A 22,327-nucleotide genomic window follows, 5' to 3' on the forward strand; every position below is an offset into this window, starting at 1 on the left:
CCAGTCTGCAAATCCAAAAGTCTGACCAATGGTATTGCCTCCCAAATGAGTACTGGGATCTCTTTGTTTAATAATCACATTTAGAAAAATTAAAGAGATACATATAGAGAGAGTTTTTAAAAATTTTTATGTAATGCCAAAAGTCACAAGATAAAAATTTTATCTCCCTCTGTCTCTTAGTATTAATTTCTGCCTCTCTCCACCGTGGCTTTAGTGTACAAATCAAGGTTGACAAACCTCAGACGATGGGCCAACTCTAGCTCCCCATCTACTTTTGTAAATAAAGTTTTATTGGACACCAGTTACTCCAATTCCTTTTACATATTATCTATGACTACTTCCTTGGTGTAGTGGCAGAGTTAAGTAGTTGCAGCAGAGTCTGTACAGCCTGAAAAATTTTATTATCCAACACTTAAAGAGAAGTTTTGCCAGCCCCTGAAAAATGATAGTATACTATACATGCTATTCTACCACTTCTCTTCATTTAACAATAGTCATACAGTCAATATGTAGATCAACTTCTTTCTTTATAGTAGTGGAATCGCATCCCATTGATTGCTTAAATAAACTCCATAATTTGCTCAACAAGTCTTTTAGGTTACCTTCTGGTCTTCGTAAAAGATGATATTTTCATGCATTTGTGCAAAGTATATCTGTTGGCAGCACTTTTACAAATGAAATTACTGAATAAAGGTAATGTGTACTTTTTATTTTAATAAATATTGCCTGATTGCCAAGTATAAAATGTTTTATAACAAAACTGATGTAGAACTGATTCAAAAGGGAGACCTACTTCTCCTACTCTCCCTTCTATTTAGATAATGCTGGGAAGAAAAATATAGCCCAGGATTATAAGTGAGATAATAAATATAATAAGGAAGGAACAACATAGCACAATCTCTGGCAAAAAAAAAAGTGTAACTTTAAAATAATATATTTTTATTGAAATGAAGAAGAGAAGAGAATAATGAAAATTATACAACATGGCTTTTAGAGGAGTTAAGGAAAAATAGAAAACTTTGTTTCACATTCTTCAGCAGAAAAAATCATTTACAGTTTGCCAAAGTTGTTTTATATATTAAGCTAAATAATGGTTTCAAATGTGGGCAAATATGTCTTTAGTTGCAAAATTTCAGAGACAGGCTGTTCTTTTTCCTGATAAAAGTCAAGCCCAGTAAGAAGTTCCACATCACGGACCCGGGCAACATGTGCGTTGAATCTTTCTTCAATCCAAAGAGCTTCTGTTTTATTTTCCTGAAAGAGAAAAACAAAAGACTATTTTCCCTGGGGCATGATTTTTCATTAACAGAAAGATCTTTTATTACTTAGAAGTTGTCCTTTGTCCTGTGTTTTTTTGGTTGTTGTTGTTGTTGTTTATGTTTTTGTTTTTTTACTGAGGTATAATTGACACAAACAGCATTATATTAGTTTTAAGTGTACAACATCATGATTCAGTGTTTGTTCCTGTGGCTTTTATTGCCTTAAATCTTAATTTGATACAGCTAAATTTTGCTGTATATTAAAAGAAAAAGAAAAAGTACAAAGTATACTATAATAAATACAGACTGCCATAAAGTGCAGCCTTTTTTTTTTTTTTTTTTGCGGTACGCGGGCCTCTCACTGCTGTGGCCTCTCTCGTTGCGGAGCACAGGCTCCAGACGCACAGGCTCAGCAGCCATGGCTCACGGACCCAGCCTCTCCGTGGCATGTGGGATTTTCGTGGACCTGGGGAACGAACCCGTGTCCCCTGCATCGGCAGGCGGACTCTCAACCACTGCGCCACCAGGGAAGCCCACAGCCATTTTTATATTTACTTCAGATACAAATTTTATTTTAAAATGAGACATTAAAGATGAAGTTAAGTCCCCACATTCCTCTACTCAGAGTTAATCGTTATCATGAGTCAGTGTGAATCCAGTCTGTGTTTTAAACTTTTACTGCACATCAGTATACAATATATAGCATTGATTTATGTTTTCAAATTTATAGAAATCATGTAAGTGGCATTCTATAATTACTTTTTCATTCAATATTATGTTTGTGATCTATTCATAGTGAAATATCTAGATCTAGTTAAATCATTTGTTTTTAGCTATGGTTGTGGTAGCACAGTTTATTTTTTTCATTGCCATATTGCTAGTATTTTTGGCATTATAAATAATACTTTCATGATAAATTACCACATGTCTTCTGTGTTCAAGAACATGAGTTTCTAGGATATAGAAATGGAATTGCTGGGTCATAGAGTACATGTAACTTTAACTTTACCAGATATTAAACCTAGCACTCCTCAAAGTGTTTATACCAATTAATAGTTCCATTGGCAATGGAGGATAATCCCCATTTCCCCACATCCTTACCAAACCATGATGTGAAATAGTGCTTTATCCCTGTTTAAGTGTTATTACCCTGAGTTTTATTGAGTATCTTTTCAGATATTTCTTGGCCATTTGACTTTCAATAGGTTTTTAACTACATATAAAAAACAGTATAGTTTAAAATAGTATAATAAATAGTATAGTAAAATATTTTTTTATACTATATATACTGTATATATAAAGGTTAGTGCAGGGTTTCCCTGGTGGTGCAGTGGTTGAGAGTTTGCCTGCCGATGCAGGGGACACGGGTTCGTGCCCCAGTCTGGGAGGATCCCATATGCTGCGGAGCAGCTAGGCCCGTGAGCCATGGCCGCTGAGCCTGCGCGTCCGGAGCCTGTGCTCCGCAATGGGAGAGGCTGCAACAGTAAGAGGTCCGTGTACCGCAAAAAAAAAAAAAAAGGTTAGTGCAATAATTTAGAGCCATGGGTTTCTGTGAAATTCTTTATTCTTTATTAATTTTCTGATATTCATATGATATTGCTAAATTTCCAGTTAAATTTTTTTAAAGTAAGAAAGTTTACAAGTTTGTTTAATTAGATGAGTCTGCTTAAATGGCTTTCAGTTGACTTCAGCATACTGGTTCACTTGTTTTTTTGTTTTTTTGGGTTTTTTTGCAGTATGTGGGCCTCTCACTGTTGTGGCCTCTCCCGCTGCAGAGCACAGGGCTCCGGACGCGCAGGCTCAACGGCCACGGCTCACGGGCCCAGCCGCTCCGCGGCATGTGGGATCTTCCCGGACCGGGGCGCAAACCCGTGTCCCCTGCATCGGCAGGTGGACTCTCAACCACTGCGCCACCAGGGAAGCCCTGGTTCACTTGTTTTTTAAATATGCAAGATTAAAATAGGCAGCTACTATGTGAGTCAGAGGAAGTATAAGACGAAATCACTGTTTGTTTCGAACCTCTAAAATATTTCTCCATGTGAGATTCATGAGGTGAGTTGTTATTTTTTAAAAATAAATATGTGATGTACTAATATTAACTCATATTTCTAATGGGAATCCAATTCAGCCTTTTTTTCTTGCCTGCACTATTTCACATTTTAGTAATATTTAATAGTTTTGATGACTTTTTTCATAAAGTTCCCCCCCCCCACGTGGCTTTTATAACTCTATTTTCTCCCAGCTTATTTGGTATCCATCTAACTGAATGTTTAAGGAACACCTGACAGTCTTCACTTTTTTAAAACTGCAATGAAATGATCTTAAATGAAATGAAATGTACTTAAATGATCTTAAGTACAACATAATTATAACTAGGCAGGGGTGATACTCAAGCTATTCCATATCAGATAGTTCACCAGCACCAACCAATTTGAACAGAAGCCAGCTGTAGACAACTGCTTTAGCTGTACCACTGCATCCCAAGAGAATAAAAGCCTTGTGTATATCAAGTTATTATGAGCCATATTTAAACATATACTTTTAGATTTATATATATATATATATAATTTATTGGTTGATTACATATGTATTAGACCTGTTACATAAATAGAAGTATTGTATACACCTAAAATACAACTCAATTTGTTAGGTTTTTGAGGCGATACCAGTTTCAGTATTTTTCATCCCTAACCACCTCCTTAATCTCTTCCTTATTCACTTACAGTCTCGTTATCACTGCCGTCACACTAATAAAACCATTTTGTCAAGGATGACCTAACTGAGTAGAATTTTTGTAGACCTTTCACTTAGCTATTACCCCAAGCTTCTGAAAGTTCCTTCTTTGTCTTCCATAGCTCTGCTTACTTGTTTGATGACACCTGCTGTTTCCTCAGCTGACTTTAGTTTTTTCCATCCTGGAAGAATAGACATTTTCCTCCATCTGATCTTTGGATCTCTTCCTCTATTTTCTTCCCTTCGGAAATTTTATTTCACTCCCGTGATTTAATACCAAATCTATCTCTATAGTTCTGTTCTCCTCCAAGTTCCATACCTGTATTGTTTACCCCTAATTCTATTTACAGTACAACTGTGTACCCCCAATTGCATTTCTAATATATACTAAGTTACAATAATGATAGTCACTTGGAGTTATGGCAGTGTTCTCATCTGACAGGAATTCAGCCATACAAAGTAGAGGGGAAAAAAAGAAACAGGAGGAGGAAAGAAATGATGGAAGAACAAAGGAAGACAGAAAATATATAAGGAAATGAGAATCTAGTTCCCTACATCAGGTGTGAGGTGAAATTGTGAATCTACCATTTCTACAACTGGTATCTGTTCCCTTAAACATTTTATAGTGCGAGTACCTTCCCCCCGCCACAGTGATTAGAATATTTAAAAGCGCAGAAGTTTCATACAACATGACCCTTAAAGAAAGCCTATTTCATTGGGTGTTTAAAGCGTAATTACCTGTTCTAATGCTGGTGGAAATGTTGGCTGAATTGCACGTATTAAGGTACAGCTTGGGTATGTACAGTACTTTGTGGGTGATTTGATTCTGGGTGATTTTATCTGTAAACAATTTCACTTTATGTTGACTTTAGAATGTAATTCCTTAATAAAATGTGATTTCTTTATAATGGCTACCATTTGCTTACTATTTATTTAGAATTCTTAGGGGTTTATATGAAATATCTTATTTAATTTTCAAAACAACATCATGAGGGGGTGAGTTTTTTATACATTTGAAGAAAGTGACACTCAGTTGCTTGCCCAAAGAGGCCAAATCAATAACTGAACCCAGATATCCAACTCCAAAACTCATGCATTTGCGTTCTATTCTACACTGCTTTACACATACCCTCCTAGATATTCAACTAGTTTTTTTTTTGTTTTGTTTTTTTTTTTTTTTTTTTTTTTTTCGGTATGCGGGCCTCTCACTGTTGTGGCCTCCCCCGTTGCGGAGCACAGGCTCCGGACGCCCAGGCTCCGGACGCGCAGGCTCAGCGGCCATGGCTCACGGGCCAAGCCGCTCCGCGGCATATGGGATCCTCCCAGACCGGGGCACGAACCCGTATCCCCTGCATCGGCAGGCGGACTCTCAACCACTTGCGCCACCAGGGAGGCCCTCAACTAGTTTCTTAATTGGAAGACTACCAACAGCAAATGTATCCTTCCCAAAACAACTGATTGTCTTATATATTTCCTGGCCAATCACACCTAAATTTTTAGTCACCTTTGGCTCTATCATCCTCTCTTCCTTCCCTATATCTAATAGACAGTCACATCTTATTAATGTCACAATCTCTCTTATAATTATAGCTTAGTTTAAGTTTGTTTCATACTCATCATATTATGCCTCATAGTTATCTTTATAGATATCATAGCCTGATTACTATACTGTCAATTCCTTAAAATTTTGGAATATGTCCAATTTATTAGTGATCATGTCTTATTCAATAGAGATGATGCCCTGTTAATTTTGAGATCATCTCCACATTGGATGTTCAGGGAAAGCTTCATACCATTTGTACTTTACCTTGAAGTGTAGGTGGAATTTTTAGCAGATGGAAAAGAAGGGCATTCTAGAAGAGAGAAGACCATAAGCAAGAACATGGAGGTAGGGAAAATCAAGGGGTGTTCAAGTAATTTCAAGAACCTCAGTTGGCCTGGAACTTGGGTCTGCAAAGTCAACTGAGGGTAAATGGTGAAGAGCCTTAAGTACAGGCTGGGAGATTTTTGTTTATTTTTGTAGTTTTATTCAGCGTAGATAGATAATCAAATGGATGAGAAGGGATGTCGTCATGAAAAACTAAATTTTAAGATGAGCAACTTGATAGTGAAATACAGAGGTGAAGGGGAGGAGGACAGGAGACAGTAAAACTACTTAAGATTCATTTTCAAAAGTCCTGATAGACTACCATAAGGGCCTAGACCAGGGATAGCAAATCATTTCTTCTTTTCTCACCCATTCTAACCAATCCAAAATGGCTACCTAGAACCTCTATGATAAAGATCTATTTATTCCTGATTCAGTGGAAAAGAGCACCACACCGTATCAGTCACCAAAGTCTGCCACTGGAAGAGGAAGTGAAGAATGACAGCTTCCCCTTGTCTCGACTAAATAAACTTCTGACAGGACAGAAGAGATTCAACTACACAACATCTCCTGATAGCTTCTTGTTTGGAAACTCTTCCTCATTCTAGGACTATGAGTGACCCACTGTTTAGCCTCTAAACTTCGCCATCCATCTTGAGTCACTGAAAGCAACCATTCAACACTCAAATTCAAATCCTATCTTCAAGACTCAGCTAGAATGTTGCCTTCCTTACCAGAAAGTATTTTTCCTTTGAAATCCTACTACATTTTATCTGTCCCTCTTTGTGCTACTGATTTTTCTTTCTTTTATTTTACTAGGCTTCTAAGTGATAGACTATGAGCCTTTTTTGCTAGAATTCATGTCTGATTTATCTGTGTATTGCCCATAGCACACAGTATGGTGAAGGCAGTTATGTGTGGAACAGATGAGAGAATAGAGATGAATCCCAACCTGGCTTAGAACCTAAGCTTTAATTTCCATCTCTACTAACTCATGGGATTTTCCATGTGAACGCCCATTTCTACAAACCAGATGTACCTACACTTAATTATCCTACCTACCTGCCAAAACAGTTCTCATTCCTAACTTCCCTCTTTTTTCCCCCCTAATTACCTGCATTTAAAATCTCTGATTCAGCTTTGAGTCTCCCTTTCCCTTTGGCTCTTGCATCCAGCCAGTTGCCAAGTCCCTCCCTTCTTCATTTCCTCCACAGAAGAGTCTTCCTAATCCTTTCAATCTGTTCAAATTCTGCCCATCATTCAGGGCCCAGCCCTACTCCCACCTCAATTTATGTAAACTTTATTGGTTATTCCAGCCAAAAGTGTTTTGAATTTGAAACACTAAACACTTACAACAGTATTTGAAAATGAATCCCAACTTTGTAATGTCTCTTATTCTAATTTTTAAAATAATTCTTATATGATCGACTGGCCCATTTATGTGTCTGTATCTCATTTATATATCAAAGTTATATATGAACTCCTTGAGGGAAGAGACAATGTATTCTTCCTTGGCGCATTCTAAAAAGCTTCTATCATGATACTGTTTACTTAATAGGTATTCAATATATTAGCTGAATGACTTCAGTAAAACCCAATTAACCAGAATACATGTTTTTCTATAAAGAACATATATGAAGTTGAAGTAACTATTTACATATAATTTGCCTTGATCCAAAATGTTTTGAGGTGGCCTAATACATGATGTTAAAAAAGGAATGTTATTCGAGCTAACTTATTTTGTAAATACATATATGTATATATGTATTTAGGTAAATATATATATACATATATATACACACTATATATATATGTATTTTCAGACCTCATGTTTCAAGTTGATGGAATTTTTATATTTACATATTCATTTAAGAAACAGTAATTTAGTGACAACTTTGGGACAGAACCTTAAGGTTTGCATTCAGAATAAAAAGCCTAATAAGATACAACCCCTTTCCTTATTAGTGAATGTGAATAAAATATATCTAAATAAAACATATGACATGCATATATAAACACATGTTCATGTAAGCATATACATGTTTAAATTGATATTAATTACATAGAGATCAACAGTCTAAGGAAAAGTTCAAAACTGAGGTCATATTTACTACAACTCTAACCCATGAAACACCTAGAAAATATACTGTAGTCAGAGCCACTTTTATGAAAGCCCAGATGAGCTCTGACTAATCATTTTCTCAGGGCCCAGGGCCTCTCCAGGAGCATACTCACGGGACAGCTCTCCACGTTGGTAGGTCGGTGAGGGATGACAAAGGGTAAGATGTCCAACCACCCATGGCAGGCATCGGGGGTTTGGCTCTTATTTTTACAACTGGTTAATACCACGAAGTAGTGTGTTGGGATGGGAACACTGGTGTTGACTACATATCTAAAAACATAATTGAAAAGATTTGATGTTATTATACTTTTGCTTCTGAAGATTAGAAACGTCTTTATATATTTTTAAAGAAATGTCAAAGTAAAATTATAGTAAAAGAAAGTAAATAAATAGAAAATACAAAATCTTACCACACATTTTTAAACCTTAATGAGCCTGAATCAAGATTATAGAAGTCCAAGCCTGGTCATTTTAACATCATGGGAAAATATTAAAATACAATGAAAAGCAGAGCATGGTATTCTGCCTCCTAGCTTTGTTGACTTATACATCACAGTGACATTTCCTAATAGAGCAGGGGCTGGAAATGAAGGAGCTGGGATTTCAACTGTAGCTGTGCACTTCTACTAGTCGTTTGGATGTGTACTAATCCTCTAATAGTCTATGACTTTCTAACTCTCCTCAACTTTAACATGGAGGTTTTCCTATGCTACCAACTTCGCAGTATAGACGGGGACAAATCCATACAACTGATATGACAGTTCTTTAGTCTCAGATAACAAACATGAAAGTGCTTTTAAAAGTTTCAAGTGCAAAATAAAGGTAAGCTATTAGTATGAGTCCACTAAAAGGAAAATGAACTGGTATAAGTAGTAATGTATTACTGTGATTTAGAATCAGAGCTAGACTGACTGGGTTCTGGCTTTACTACTTGGCTGTGGAACTTAGACAAGTTAGTTAACCTCTCTGTGCCTCAGTTTCCTTTTCTAAATGGGAACTAATGGAATCTAACCTGTGGATGTTTTTCAGATTAAATGAAGTATCTGTAAATTCTTAGAAGCATACCTAGCATGGAGTAAAGTGCTATCAAATAGTTTGCTAGGATTATTAAATGGTGAAAGACAGGATCAATAAACACTGAAATAAGGACAAGGCAAACAAAATTTAAGGCCACACACTTAGTGATGATGAATGTTATCTTATCAGAAGGTATAAGTAGAAATCATTGCTTTACATAATCTAGGCTTAGTACAATAGTTTAGTACTGTCCATTTTGATAATAAAGAGAAATCATGGATGACACTTCTAAAACTCTCTATTCCTGTGTGCTGGGTTCAAAAGTAATTCTTAGCAACATGTGTGACCAGGTTTAGTACAAAGATGTACAGTTTAGTAGGACTAGTTTTCTATAGGAAGCCTACACTATCTCCTGGGAGATACTTTTATGAATCATCCACTATCCAAAATATTGGGCAGTATTTTGAATAGTCACTTCTTGATTTTTTTTATTTATTGCTGAACTGGTTCTCTATTTACTGACAGCACAGTGAGTCTTCCCTACCTCCTTAACCTTGACAAAACCACGTTTTCCCTTTCACACTGGTTTAGAAATTTTCCAAATAAAAATTTTTCTAAACTATTCCTGGACATTTTTTTCTTTGCCTATTAGTTTAAATCTTTGCCATATAAAATTTTTGCTAAATATTTAGATAGACTAGTTGAAAATAGTCAACAATTGCATCTCTATATAAATATGTAATGTTTAGAATACTGAGCTTTAATTTTAAATATTGAGGTTTCCCCTTATGATACCCTATTGCCAAATCAAAAGTCCATTTTGTTTCAAATTACTTACTCTGTAATTTCATCTGGAGCATCAAAATGACCATCGTAATTATAATCAAATATTGGTCCACTAACCACATTGACTCCATTTCTTTCCATGGCATGTTTTACAAGAAGAACTCTATGGAAGTAATTCCACATTGCTAAAAATAAAAGAATAAAGCATTAAAAATGTCTGCCTCTATTGAACATGGAAATATTTTCTATTATAAACAGGTACATTTAAATAGCATCCAATTCTGCTTTAATACTTGTCAGTGGTCATTGAGTAATACTGAAAAATAGTCTATGCAACAAAAATAAACAGCCACGTCCATGATAGCTTTTTGTTGTTGATGTAGTCACAGTCTCGAAATTACAGTTAAATATGTGTCCAAATGCCTCCCTAGGGCTGAGTTGCTTTGGGGACTGTATTAAAAAAGGTCAGAACACACATACTGCCTTATTAATTGTGACTCTAGGGACAAACACTTTTCATTTACTTATGGTGAATATCAGTAAAATTTTATTTTGTGGTTAGCTCTTTACAGTAAAATTAGGATTAAAAAATTATCAAAATTCTAGCAACAAGTCATCCAAAGTTGAAGTAAGTTGAAAAGAATTTACGTTAGACATCCTTCCTGTTTCAATATTTAAAACATTAGAACAGGGACTTCCCTGGAGGTCCAGTGGTTAAGACTCCATGTTTCCACTGCAGGGGTCGCGGGTTCAATCCCTGGTCGGGGAACTAATATCCCGCATGCCACAAGGTGCGGCCAAAAAAAAAATGAGAACAAAATGACTGATAACAGGAACAAATTGCAATAAAAGATGTGTTTAGTTTAGAAGTTCAAGGAGTTACTTGGGTATTTTAAAATTAATAATCTAAGTATATACTTACTTTTGAATGCTTCATACATAGGGACCAAATTACTTGTAATTAAAGCATCATATTGACTATCAGAAGTTCTATTGTTTGCTGCAAAACAAATGAATTTTATTAAATCTATCTATAAGAGAAAGTATGACATTCCACATAATAGGCCCATTAGTATTACATACTAATGTAAATTTATTAACACACGAAACACAGAGATACAAAGCACTCTCCAGTGGAAGTCATCAATAATGCAGGCAGCTTTATGCATTTGATTGATACCTATAGTGGGCTGGTGACCCTCAAGAAGATAGGTCCACGTCCTAACCCCGCATTACCTCTGAATGTGATAGGTAGGAAAATAGCGTCTTTGCAAATGTAATTAAAAGTTCAAGATGAGGGCTTCCCTGGTGGCCCAGTGGTTGAGAGTCCGCCTGCCGATGCAGGGGACACGGGTTCGTGCCCCGGTCCGGGAAGATCCCTCATGCCGCGGAACGGCTGGGCCCGTGAGCCATGGCCACTGAGCCTGTGCGTCTGGAGCCTGTGCTCCGCAGCGGGAGAGGCCACAACAGTGAGAGGCCCGCGTACCGCAAAAAAAAAAAAGAAAAAAAAAAGTTCAAGATGAGATTATCCTGGATTTAGGGTGGGTTCTAAATCCAGTGACTGGTGTCCTATAAGGAGAAGGTGGATTGAGAAGAGGAGAGACTCAGGAGAGAAAGCTATACGAAGATGGAGGCAGAGATTGGAGTGATGCAGCTACAAGCCAAGCAACACCTGGAATCCCCAGATGCTGGAAGAGGTAAAGAAGGATTCTACCCTAGATTCTCTCTTGCAAAGGGAGCATGGCCCTGTCAACACCCTGATTTCAGACTTCTGGTCTCTAGAACTTTGAGAGAATAAACCTCTGTTGTTTTAAGCCACCAAGTTTGTGGGTAATTTGTTACAGCAGTCTCTAGAAAATAAATATAATACCGATAGGAAAGCATCGTTATTGAATATACATAAAATAACAATGCTATGTTAAATAACTCTTCCAAAGTAAAATTTTCTTAAGAAGGTGGGTTTTAACTCAGTGAAGACTGCTGACAGCACCACAAATGGTTGTCTTTGAAGACACATGGACTTGCCATCTAGAGGAGTGTGTGCTGAGCTTGTGTGCTCTGGAACCAGACTGCCCGGCTTGGAATCCCAGCTCCACTGTCTGCCAGCTGACCCACTTGGGCAAAGCGCTATGTCCCTCTGTACTTCATTTGTCTCATGGCATCTCTCTCACTGAAATATTGTGAGGATTTAAACTGCTGCAAGCCTATGAATGTTTATTATAATGCTTTTTATATTTAAACTACCCTTGGCTACCTTAACTAATATTCAAATGAAAGGCCAATGTATGGGAACCAAAAAGCAAGGAGAAGCAAGATTTTTTTGTCTTTTTCTTTAAGATTTCACATGCTGCTCATGGTCCTCAGATCCTCTACAAGCCTTTTCTACTTGTTAAACTAAACTTTGAAAGTTGTAAAGTCAATGAACATAACATTATCTTCTTTTCAGGAAACATAAGAATTTGCTTATAATGGAAATGCTCACAATTTGTAATGGAGAGTTAGAAGGTGGTTTCATTCAATCCTTAATATTTTTTGAGACAAGCTGTTTAGTTTTTCATTTCATTTCCTTGTCAAGACAAACATTTATAAATCAACCAATATCTTAGGGCTTAACAGATACAATTTTATAATGCCAATTTAAAATTTTTTATTAATAAAATGTTGCAACTATTTAAGGTTTATCCTAGGGTTTACATAAATTTGGTGGCACTCTAATTGTCTCTAGATATTGCAACAAGATATATCAGTTTATTTTCCTAATTCTCTGTTAGGAATTTTACATTGTTGTGCTACTTGATTTCACTAGGCCTTTTTTTCCCACTATAAATCTCAGAACCTCTAAATTATAAATCTCTAAATTGACCTCTTTGGTCATGGCTTCCAGAAAAATGAAGCCAAATATCTGGAGAAATCCCAATATCAGAAGCTGAAATTGTTGAAAATCTCATGAGTAAATCAAGGAAATGACAATCCCTGCTGAACAGAGAAGAGATTTGGGTTTTAGAAAAATCACATTGGCTTTTGCACGTTCCCAGGAGAGAAGCTTTCTGAAAAAATATTTCAAGTTTATTCAGCTGCTTAACCCACATAAAGCTGTTAGATATACAGCCTGAGCGAGAGGCCCAAATTCCAGCCTGATTTGTCTTCACAGGCACAGCTGCATTCTCAATGCAAGCCTTAGCTTGGCCAGTCACCAGAAAAAAAAAAAAGAAAAGAAAAGAAAAAAAATGTTTTTTTAGACGCTTGTGTCCCTCTCCAAAGAATCTTCAGTTTTAAAATTAAACTTAAACCTGCCGAACTCTCTGAACATCTGGGCCAGATTAGAGCTGATGTGTGGTTCCCAGTGCAAAATTTATTAGTCTTTATTATAGCTGTTGCACTGCTCCAGGCCAGCCCACAATCACTGGAAGCCTCCTGGGCAGCTAGTTTAGCCCAAGCAGGTAGTTTTGGTTGGGAGCATATGTTTAGGGCACATGCCCACATCCAGCTGATGAGGGCTTTCTAAGCTGCTGCTCTAAAAAAGAGTTATACAAACCAGGAGGATAGAGGAAGCCGTGGGTGATATTCTTGTCTGCTAAATAGAAGGAACAATTTTGGCTCTCAGAAGGAGCAATCCTGACATCAGCCCGCAGACAGTCTGGGACAGTGGGAGGAAGAGGCGATGTGTCTCCCTGTTGAAAGAGAGAAAAGAAAAAAAAAATGACGCCCACATTGTGGCTCACCCATCGCCTTACTTGGTTTGTAACTTCCCTAGAATGTTTTTCATTTAACCTTTTCTTATTTTGTTAGTGAATCAGGTCTACGCAAGCAATGGAAATGGATGTCTTCAGCAATGTTTTCTTCTGTGGTTCCCTTCTGGTTAGGGACATGGGAAGGGCAAATCAAATACACCTTGGAAAGGAATATTTGCAGGTTAAAACCTGAATTGAGTGCTGAGGGATAATGGGAGCTACTGCTAAAAACCCAAATCCATTTCAGGCTCTAACTTTAGGTGGTGATATATACTGTGCTTGAAAATAAAAATTGAAAATAAAATAAAAATTGAAAATAAAATATAAACTATTTATTATTATTATTTTTGTGTGTGGTATGCGGGCCTCACTGTTGTGGCCTCTCCCGTTGGGGAGCACAGGCTCCAGACGCGCAGGCTCAGCGGCCATGGCTCATGGGCCCAGCCACTCCGCGGCATGTGGGATCTTCCCAGACCGGGGCATGAACCCACGTCCCCTGCATTGGCAGGCGGACTCTCAACCACTGCGCTACCAGGGAAGCCCCTATAAACTATTTTTAAAATACAGATATGACTTAAGGGTAATATTCTTCAGTTGAGCAAGAACTTCTAATTAACCTAAGATTGACTCAAAGAAGCTGTAGTTGTATAAATTTACTTATTTGGGGACTTTAATAAATTTGTAGCTATGCTTTATTCATCTTGAAATATAGGAATATATTTTTTATAATTTTCTTTGCAACTTTAAAGACTAATACAATAATTTATTTACTAGCAGGCATCTATAAATGTGCTGCCTAAGTACTTAAGGTAATACAGTATTATATAATATTTTGATGAGCATATAATTATGAGTATGTAAACATCTTGCTATTCATTTAATTTTTTCAGAAATTTTGATTTATAAGCCTTCTACTGCCCACAACATATATACTTCTTAAAAAATATTTTGTAATTTATAAAAAAGAAGATTAAATTAAATTAGAATGTTCTTCCTCTATTCACTATATTGTGCTAAAAGCAAAAATTAGCTATGGTGTCTAAAACATATGTGGTAATTATTTTATAATATATGCACATATCAAATCATCACATTGTACACGTTGTAAATTTACACAATGTTATATGTCAATTATATCTCAATAAAGCTGGGGAAAAACAAATAAAATGTACAAGATCAATTCACAAAGGAAAAGGCAGCATACACTGTGCGCTATATTCATAGGCAGGAGAGCCCCATGATGAGATATAGGACAGGAAGGAGATGAAGATGAGGGGAAACACAAGCAGAGGATGTACCCCTAACATGCTGCAACACTCCGGTTGGAAAACACTATACAGCAGTGGAGTAAATTTCTCAACTTGATTGTACACAAACATTTATCTCTGCTCCCCTCTGAAATCCCATTAAAAGAACAGTAATGATGAAGACACATAAGAGATGATAAGAAATTTTCAGAAACTGGAAGTCAGATAAGTATATTTGTTTACTACTGTAACCTTGACTTGGTAAACCAGTAAACACTGATAACAAAGAGCCTCTGGTTGGGAAAAACCCAAAGAAACTGATTCCTCCTGTAGAACACCAGAAGCATAAAACTTGGAGTCTCCTAAAGACAGGGGATATATGTAAAGTTGGAAAGAAGAGGATAGGTTGAAAGTCTGTAAAAGAGGCCAGACAGAAGCTTTACTCACTGGGGAGGTTGATCCAAAGAGACAACCAGACTAAAGGACACAAGGCACCCTGGAAAGCAGGTGAAAGCAATGGAATTAAATTTTAAAATCTATGCACTGAATGGTAAGATTCCCTCCAGTCTCATCACCCCCGTGTATATTGGTTCACATGAGAAGTGTCCTTTTGAAAAACAAACCAGCCTGAAAAGAAAACTAGATACAGTTGGGAGTCCCCAACAAAATGTCTGGTTCTCCTCCTGATTAACCTATAATGAAGCTTATCAGCTGGCAAGCTCAGCCCTGTAGCTTAGTGCCTCACCCTTAAAATATGAGCTGACAGCCAAGGACCACCAGATATGCATTGGGGTTGGGGAGAGGAACCAATAAGAAAAAGAGACAATACAGACAGCAGAAGAAAACTCACTTCTCAGAGAGATGAGAGTATGTATGGCATCCATAGAGAAAGAGCAGAAAGCATTTAAAAAGGAAAGAGATAACAGAAAGAGCTCTTGGTATTTAAAAATATGACAACAGAAATAAAATTTTCAATAAGCTCTAGAAGATGAAATTGCAGATATTTCTCAAAAAGTGAATTAAAGACAAGAGATGGAAAAAAGGAAGGCACATATAAACACATTAGAAGTCTAATGTCCTATTAATTTTGAAGAAAAACTGTTTCTAAAATTCTAAAGCTAAGCCATCAATTAAGCATATAGATAGAATAAAAACACTTTGAGATGCACAAAGTCTCAAATATGTATCTTCTCTTCTTCCTTTCTTAGGAAGCTCCTCAGTGATATAGTCACCAAAACAAGGAGTAGACCAAGAAATATGAAGATATTAGTATTAGATGCCGTGTATCTGCTCCCACCATTTATTTCATTCTCCTTCTGGTGCAGATACTAGAAAGCTAAAAACATTTGTTTATATTCTTTCAAAAACTTATAGTGAACAATTCTGAATGACCAGGTTTCTTCACTTGTTGTAAAGGGGCACATAGAGACGATGCAAAGTGGGAGAACTAGGGAGATTGACAGCTGACCCAGTCAGCCCTATAGACACCCAGAATATTGTGAGTTGATGTTTCCTACCACACAACTTACCATTTTACTTCAAGAAATATATAATACATGAATGTAACCATTGATGCATTTTCCATAATATAAGGAAAGTAAAATGCCTATATTCAATAGTTAAAATTATAAAAATCTTAAGGAGGGAAGTTTATTGTAATTTTAATGAGCCTGCAGCTATGGAAGTTGTGCTCAAACAATTCAGTTGGGCAAAATGTTTACTATTTTCTCAAAGTGGCATAGACCTTGGGTTGGGAGAAAAGGACCAGGATGGCTTTAGTCAGAAAGTACTAAAAAAAAGTTACACGTTCTCTGCTAACTGAAAATCTTAGATGTGTTTCTTATATATCAAACTTGAACCCCCAAATATAAATATATCAAGACTGGGAAAGACAGGATATGGCCTCCTTTATAAAAGTGAGATCATGCAGTAGGCAGCTCTCTAGAAGGATGGAGGGGAGGTATAGTCACATCATTTCTGAATCTTGGGCTCTTGAGAAAAGGCATAGTGAACTACCACCTTACCACCCCACCACTCCCCTACACACACACACACGCACACACAGACACACACACACACACAAATAGTTTCATCCTTCCATCTGTTCAGAGTTCCTTAGAGTTTTTTAAGCCAGGGGATAGAAAGTCAGGAAAACAATAAATAGAATTCAGACACTCAGATGAAATCTGAACTCTAGCTCTCAAAATTCTTCAAGGGAAGTAGATGATAAGCACAGACAGGAAAGTGAGATACTTTCCTTTCTAGTCTGGCATGGAGACAAAATAGAACTTAAACAAGGGCTAAAACTATTTTTATTGAAGTTATATAGACTCTCCTTATCTGTAGACGGAATGTCAAAGCTAAAACGTATTTATTTGAAGACTGGATAATTGTGATCTTGCCTTATGGTAAGGATAATAATTATACACATGTTTAAATTATTTTTCTGGTCGTGATTTTTTTCTATAGGGAAAAATATTTCTTATAGTTCAAAACAAGAAAAAAAACCTTTTGCAATACACAATAATGTCCCTAGTTTTTAAAGACTCACAAGACACATTTGGGTCATAATTTACAATATCAGTGCTAACAAGCTTTAGAAACAAAAAAGACTTTGTAAAAATTTAGTTATGGGAGATTTTTCAAAGTGTACTAGATTTTCTTCTCTGAAAAAGCCTTTCAACTTCATATTCAATTTCTGAATTAGATATGCTAAATAATTGTAATTCTTGCTATTATTTTTAATTTTCCACCTAGCAACATAAAAAACAATTCTCATCTTCCTACTGAGGAGGGCCAAAAGCAAAACCCTTATACAGTCTGATCAACCTTAATGGTTTTGAAGCAATTGCTGTAGGACCATGATTTCAAATCACAGCTACTTCCCCCAAACTCTTCTGAGATAATAACAACAACAATTAGAAAACCGACCAAAACCACAGAAAAACAAAAGTTCCATAAAACTTAAAGATACAAGCCAATTGGGTCCATGCTCCAAAAAGTGCTTATTTAAAGTCTGAGTTTTCAAACACAGAGCTGATTTACAACATTTCTATGTGAATCTCAAAACATCCTTGTATGTAATTTTCTTGAACCACTACATACTAACAGAGTAATTTCTGAATTAGAAAGCAGAAAATTGCTAGAATTCCATCCTCTCACATGGAAGGAGAAATACACAAGTAGTTCTGTGGGATCCTGAAAGGACAGGAACTCTGGGTAACAAAGAAGCTAGTTTTAAAACAATAACAAAAAAAGAATTGTACTAAACTCTTAGTCTGAGCCCACTTGAAATCCTCTGCCTTTGGTTTCCGTTAAAGCTCATATAAATTCAGGAATGCAAGACAGCAGGGGAAAGTATTAAAAACATAAACATTCCCCTTAACTCCACATAATCCCTGGTACCTAGACTTTTCAAAATAGAGAATTGAATAATAAAACTGGCCTTGAATATACTGCCCCTCTCAAAATCAAAAACAAAATAGAAATTATTTTAAGGAATAAATAACTTCATATTATTGTTTCATAGTACGCTTCATAGCATGTTGAAGAAAATCACAGACAACTGAACACTGTGCATATTAAGAAAGTGATGCTGCCATTAACCATACATATGAACTCAGGTAACTTTGTAAAATATTTGCTCACATTGGAAAACAACATTAGTGCTCTCCTACCACTGACCACAATTAAACCATTGTCAGCGGGAGAGTTGGCTTTCAGAACACATAAAGCCATAATTAGTAGTGGAAAAATATGCTTATTCCAGAAATCTTGAATTGGAACAAGAAGAGTAAATAAACTGGATACAACCAATTATTTCCTCTCCATAAAAAGAGATGGAAGATCTGTACCCTTAACAAGAACAGTAATAGGTAGGGGTTTGTCATCAGAATCTTTGTATCTAAAATACTAAGATTTCCTCTACAAAAATAGCTTCCTGATTATTTACCCTTCTGGTTGGAAGTACTGCTTCATCTTCAGTTCTTTAAAAATAATGGTTGGGATTAATTTATCTAATGCATTCACTCAATAACCATTTACTGGGCAGCGGTATTGTGCCGGGGAATACATTAAATAAAACCATTCCTGCCATGAAGGAGTGTTTGGGCTGATTTTTGGCAGACTTTGATTTTTGCTTTAATTTACATTTCCCTGATTGCTAATAAGTTTCAATTGCTTGGTTTATATCCTTTGCCCATTTATTAACTAAGATGCTTGCCATTCTCTTGTTTATTGGTAGAAATTTACTAGCCATTCCGGATCCTAATTAGTATTCTGTATACTCATCACTTGTTTCTTATATGCAATGCAAATATATTGTCCCACCCATAACTTCATATTTTTGGTCACACATTAATGTTAATGTAGTAAATTAATCAGTTTCCTCTATGTAATTTTTGTTTTTGTTATTGTTCTGTGTCCTAAGAAATCCTTCTCTATCCTGAGGTCATAAAGATATACACAAAGGAAAATATGGACTTGCTGTTCACATTTAGGTCTATAAATTCACCATCAATTTAATTTTGCATGTGGTGTAAAGTAGGGATCTAATATTTATTTTTCTTATGGTAGCCAATTGTCCTGGTGATATTAATTGAAAAGGAGTTTGCCAGATAGTGAAAGAGGTAAGAGGATTTAAACAATTGGATTCTCAACCTCAATCTGCAGAGACCTGTAACATAGGACACCTATACATGTAAGTCTAGCCTGGTTTCTTAGAGTACTAGATCTTTTAGGGAAGGATTACCGCTTATTCACATTGTGTTTACTGTGCCTACCACGGTACACAGCAGATAGTATAGTATTTTAAAGTAATCAAATAAATAACAAAACCCTTTATAACTTAGTTACCATCACCTTGTAGGTGCACCCACCATATACTTGGGAAATACCAAATGAAATGTGTGCCTCTGTACTTCCTGTTGCTTCTCTTTGAAATCTTTTTTTCTACCTGCCATACCAATTAGCCAATTGGCCTGTAAACACTCTGCTTTCTCCAGGCAAAACACAATGTATTCCTCTTTGGCACCCATGTAGCACCTACAAGTACTTATAAGTAAAACCTGGGACGTTGTCTTATCAATACAAGCCACAGGTCCGTTGAGCTCCCTTTAGGATCTCTACTGCAAATCAAAATTCAACTTTTAGTATAGTAAAGAACTACAATTTCTTTCCAGCCTGCGTGAATCAATGGACACAGGAACTTACCGGTTTAAGGACTGTATATGAACTCCAAAGGGGCATCCTGCTAGTTTTGTCAAATCCACTGACATATTCCCTGTGATAAAGAAGACAGAGTTCCTTGTTCTTCTGTATAACCCTGGGCCTTCCAAATGGCAAATTTAGTATCTCTGTTGTTTTTACTAAAATAAAAATAACATAAAATAAAAATGTTTGTGAAAATTAGCAAATGTTTCTATGTATACTAACTACCCATCTCTGATGGATTATTATTTTCCAGGTACTCTGGTAACTATTTTACATATTTAACCTCTTTTAAGTCTTACAACAACCCTATGAGGTAGGTGTTATTATTCCATTCTATAAATTATAAAACTAAGGCTTAGATAACTTATTTAGCTAAACAGCTAACAGTTCACAAGACATATCTGAAGAGATAAAACTTTAAAATCAAAAGCACATACTTTATAACAAAGAAGACTTACTTTAATAATTGTCCTAGGAAAGAAATTGGAATTTTATTAAAAGTATGCCTACTGTATTTATTCATTTTTAATTGTCTGCCATTAGTCTAAATTTCACCAATTACTGATGGTTAAAAAATGTGCAGGGTATTCATGCTATGGAATAACACTCAGTAGATTACACTCATAAGAAGAAGAACACTCATAAGAAGATTGTCAAAACAGCCAACGTATTTACTGAACTGTTATTGTGTGCCAGGCACCATTCTAAGTACACACATATATTAACTCATTTAGTCTTCATAACAACTCTAAAAGTAGGTATTTCCATTTTACAATGATGAAACAGGCCTAGAGAGTTCAATACAAGGATACTTGAAAGATAACAGGTTGATTGTAGTTAATAACACAGTATTGCACATTTGAAAGTCACTAAGAGAGTAATTTTTTTTTTTTTTTTTTGCGGAACGCGGGCCTCTCACTGTTGTGGCCTCTCCCTTTGTGGAGCACAGGCTCCGGAGGCGCAGGCTCAGCGGCCATGGCTCACGGGCCCAGCCGCTCCGCGGCATGTGGGATCTTCCCAGACCGGGGCACGAACCCGTGTGCCCTGCATCGGCAGGCGGACTCTCAACCACTGCGCCACCAGGGAAGCCCAAGAGTAAATCTTAAAAATCCTCATCACAAGAAAAAAAAATTTTTTATAACTATGTATGGGGACAGATGTTAACTAGACTTATTGTGGTGGTCATTTTGCAATATATACAAATATTGAATCATTATATTGTACACTTGAAACTAATAAAATGTTATACGTCAATTATACTTCAGTTAAAAAATTTTTAAAGTAAAAAATAAAAGGGATAACAGCTAATAATAATACTGCTCCAGGGCAGACTCTGTTCTACATTCTTTCCATGGGTTAGCTCATTTTTAAAAAATTTTATTTTACATCAGAGCATAGTTGATTAACAATGTTGTGTTAGTTTCAGGTGTGCAGCAAAGTGATTCAGTTATACATATATTCATGCATCTATTCTTTTTCAAATTCTTTTCCCATTTACGTTATTACAGAATATTAAGTAGCATTCCCTGTGCTATACAGTAGGTTCTTGTTGGTTATCTATTTTAAATATAGCAGTGTGTACATGTCATGGATTAACTCTTAATATTTTCAATTACGTGAGATGAGTACCATTATCATAGATGAAGAGACTGAGGCACAGAGAGTTAAGTAATTTGGCCCAGGTTACACAGAGGGGAAGAAGTAGACATAGGACTTAAACCCAGGCAGTCTGTCTCTTCACATCTAAAAAAGTGAATAGGGAACTGTAGACAACGCACCACCATTTCAAGGAATGTTGAGTGCTTGGGACCATCATAACTATTCCATGCTGCTACTGTTGTTATTAGATCTGGGGCATTTTTCCCTCTTGTATATTGGCAAGAAAATCTTTATGTTCAAAAGAACCTGTAAGCTTATTTTGGAGAACCTCCAAAAGGCAACATGGTATTCTGTTAGGTCTAAACATCAAAGACTTAACATGCTTTCTATTGACCTACTTTCATCTTGGGTGAGATTTAGCATTTGATTCACGCGTTCAAGGTCAGCAGCATCCTGCAAGATAACGTGGGAGATGGGGAGAAAGTGAATCATAGTATCAACACATGTTTTAAAAAGTGATCAAGATTATTTCTGCAGTAGTCACATGAATGTTTTACTACGGAAAAAAAAGCCAGACTAACTTGAGTTTAAATTCCACTACCTCAGAAATATAGAGACATTGCTACTCCCAGGAATACATTTTTTGTGTGGGAGTCTGCAAAGATGTAATTGATAATGGGGCAGATCATTCTGACCATAGCTGGAGTCAACTACTAAGCTGTGATGACAACATCCCAGGGTTTCTCAAGCTTTAA

General features: G+C 36.4%; 1 protein-coding gene across 1 annotated transcript in view; it reads right to left on the reverse strand.

Moving 5' to 3' along the window:
- Positions 1 to 1,083: 1,083 nt before the first annotated feature.
- Positions 1,084 to 22,327, reverse strand: part of ENPP3 (ectonucleotide pyrophosphatase/phosphodiesterase 3) — an 87,090-nt gene continuing 65,846 nt past the window's right edge. Inside the window, exons 20-26 of the mRNA XM_060114722.1 lie at positions 21,971 to 22,025; positions 19,974 to 20,128; positions 13,320 to 13,455; positions 10,707 to 10,784; positions 9,837 to 9,969; positions 8,095 to 8,251; positions 1,084 to 1,254 (exon numbers count right to left, since the gene is read on the reverse strand). Of these exons, the coding sequence (XP_059970705.1) occupies positions 1,084 to 1,254; positions 8,095 to 8,251; positions 9,837 to 9,969; positions 10,707 to 10,784; positions 13,320 to 13,455; positions 19,974 to 20,128; positions 21,971 to 22,025 (885 nt within the window). The remainder of the gene's footprint in view (positions 1,255 to 8,094; positions 8,252 to 9,836; positions 9,970 to 10,706; positions 10,785 to 13,319; positions 13,456 to 19,973; positions 20,129 to 21,970; positions 22,026 to 22,327) is intronic.

This window comes from Mesoplodon densirostris, chromosome 12 (genome assembly GCF_025265405.1).
Source record: "Mesoplodon densirostris isolate mMesDen1 chromosome 12, mMesDen1 primary haplotype, whole genome shotgun sequence".
Lineage (NCBI taxonomy): Eukaryota > Metazoa > Chordata > Mammalia > Artiodactyla > Ziphiidae > Mesoplodon > Mesoplodon densirostris.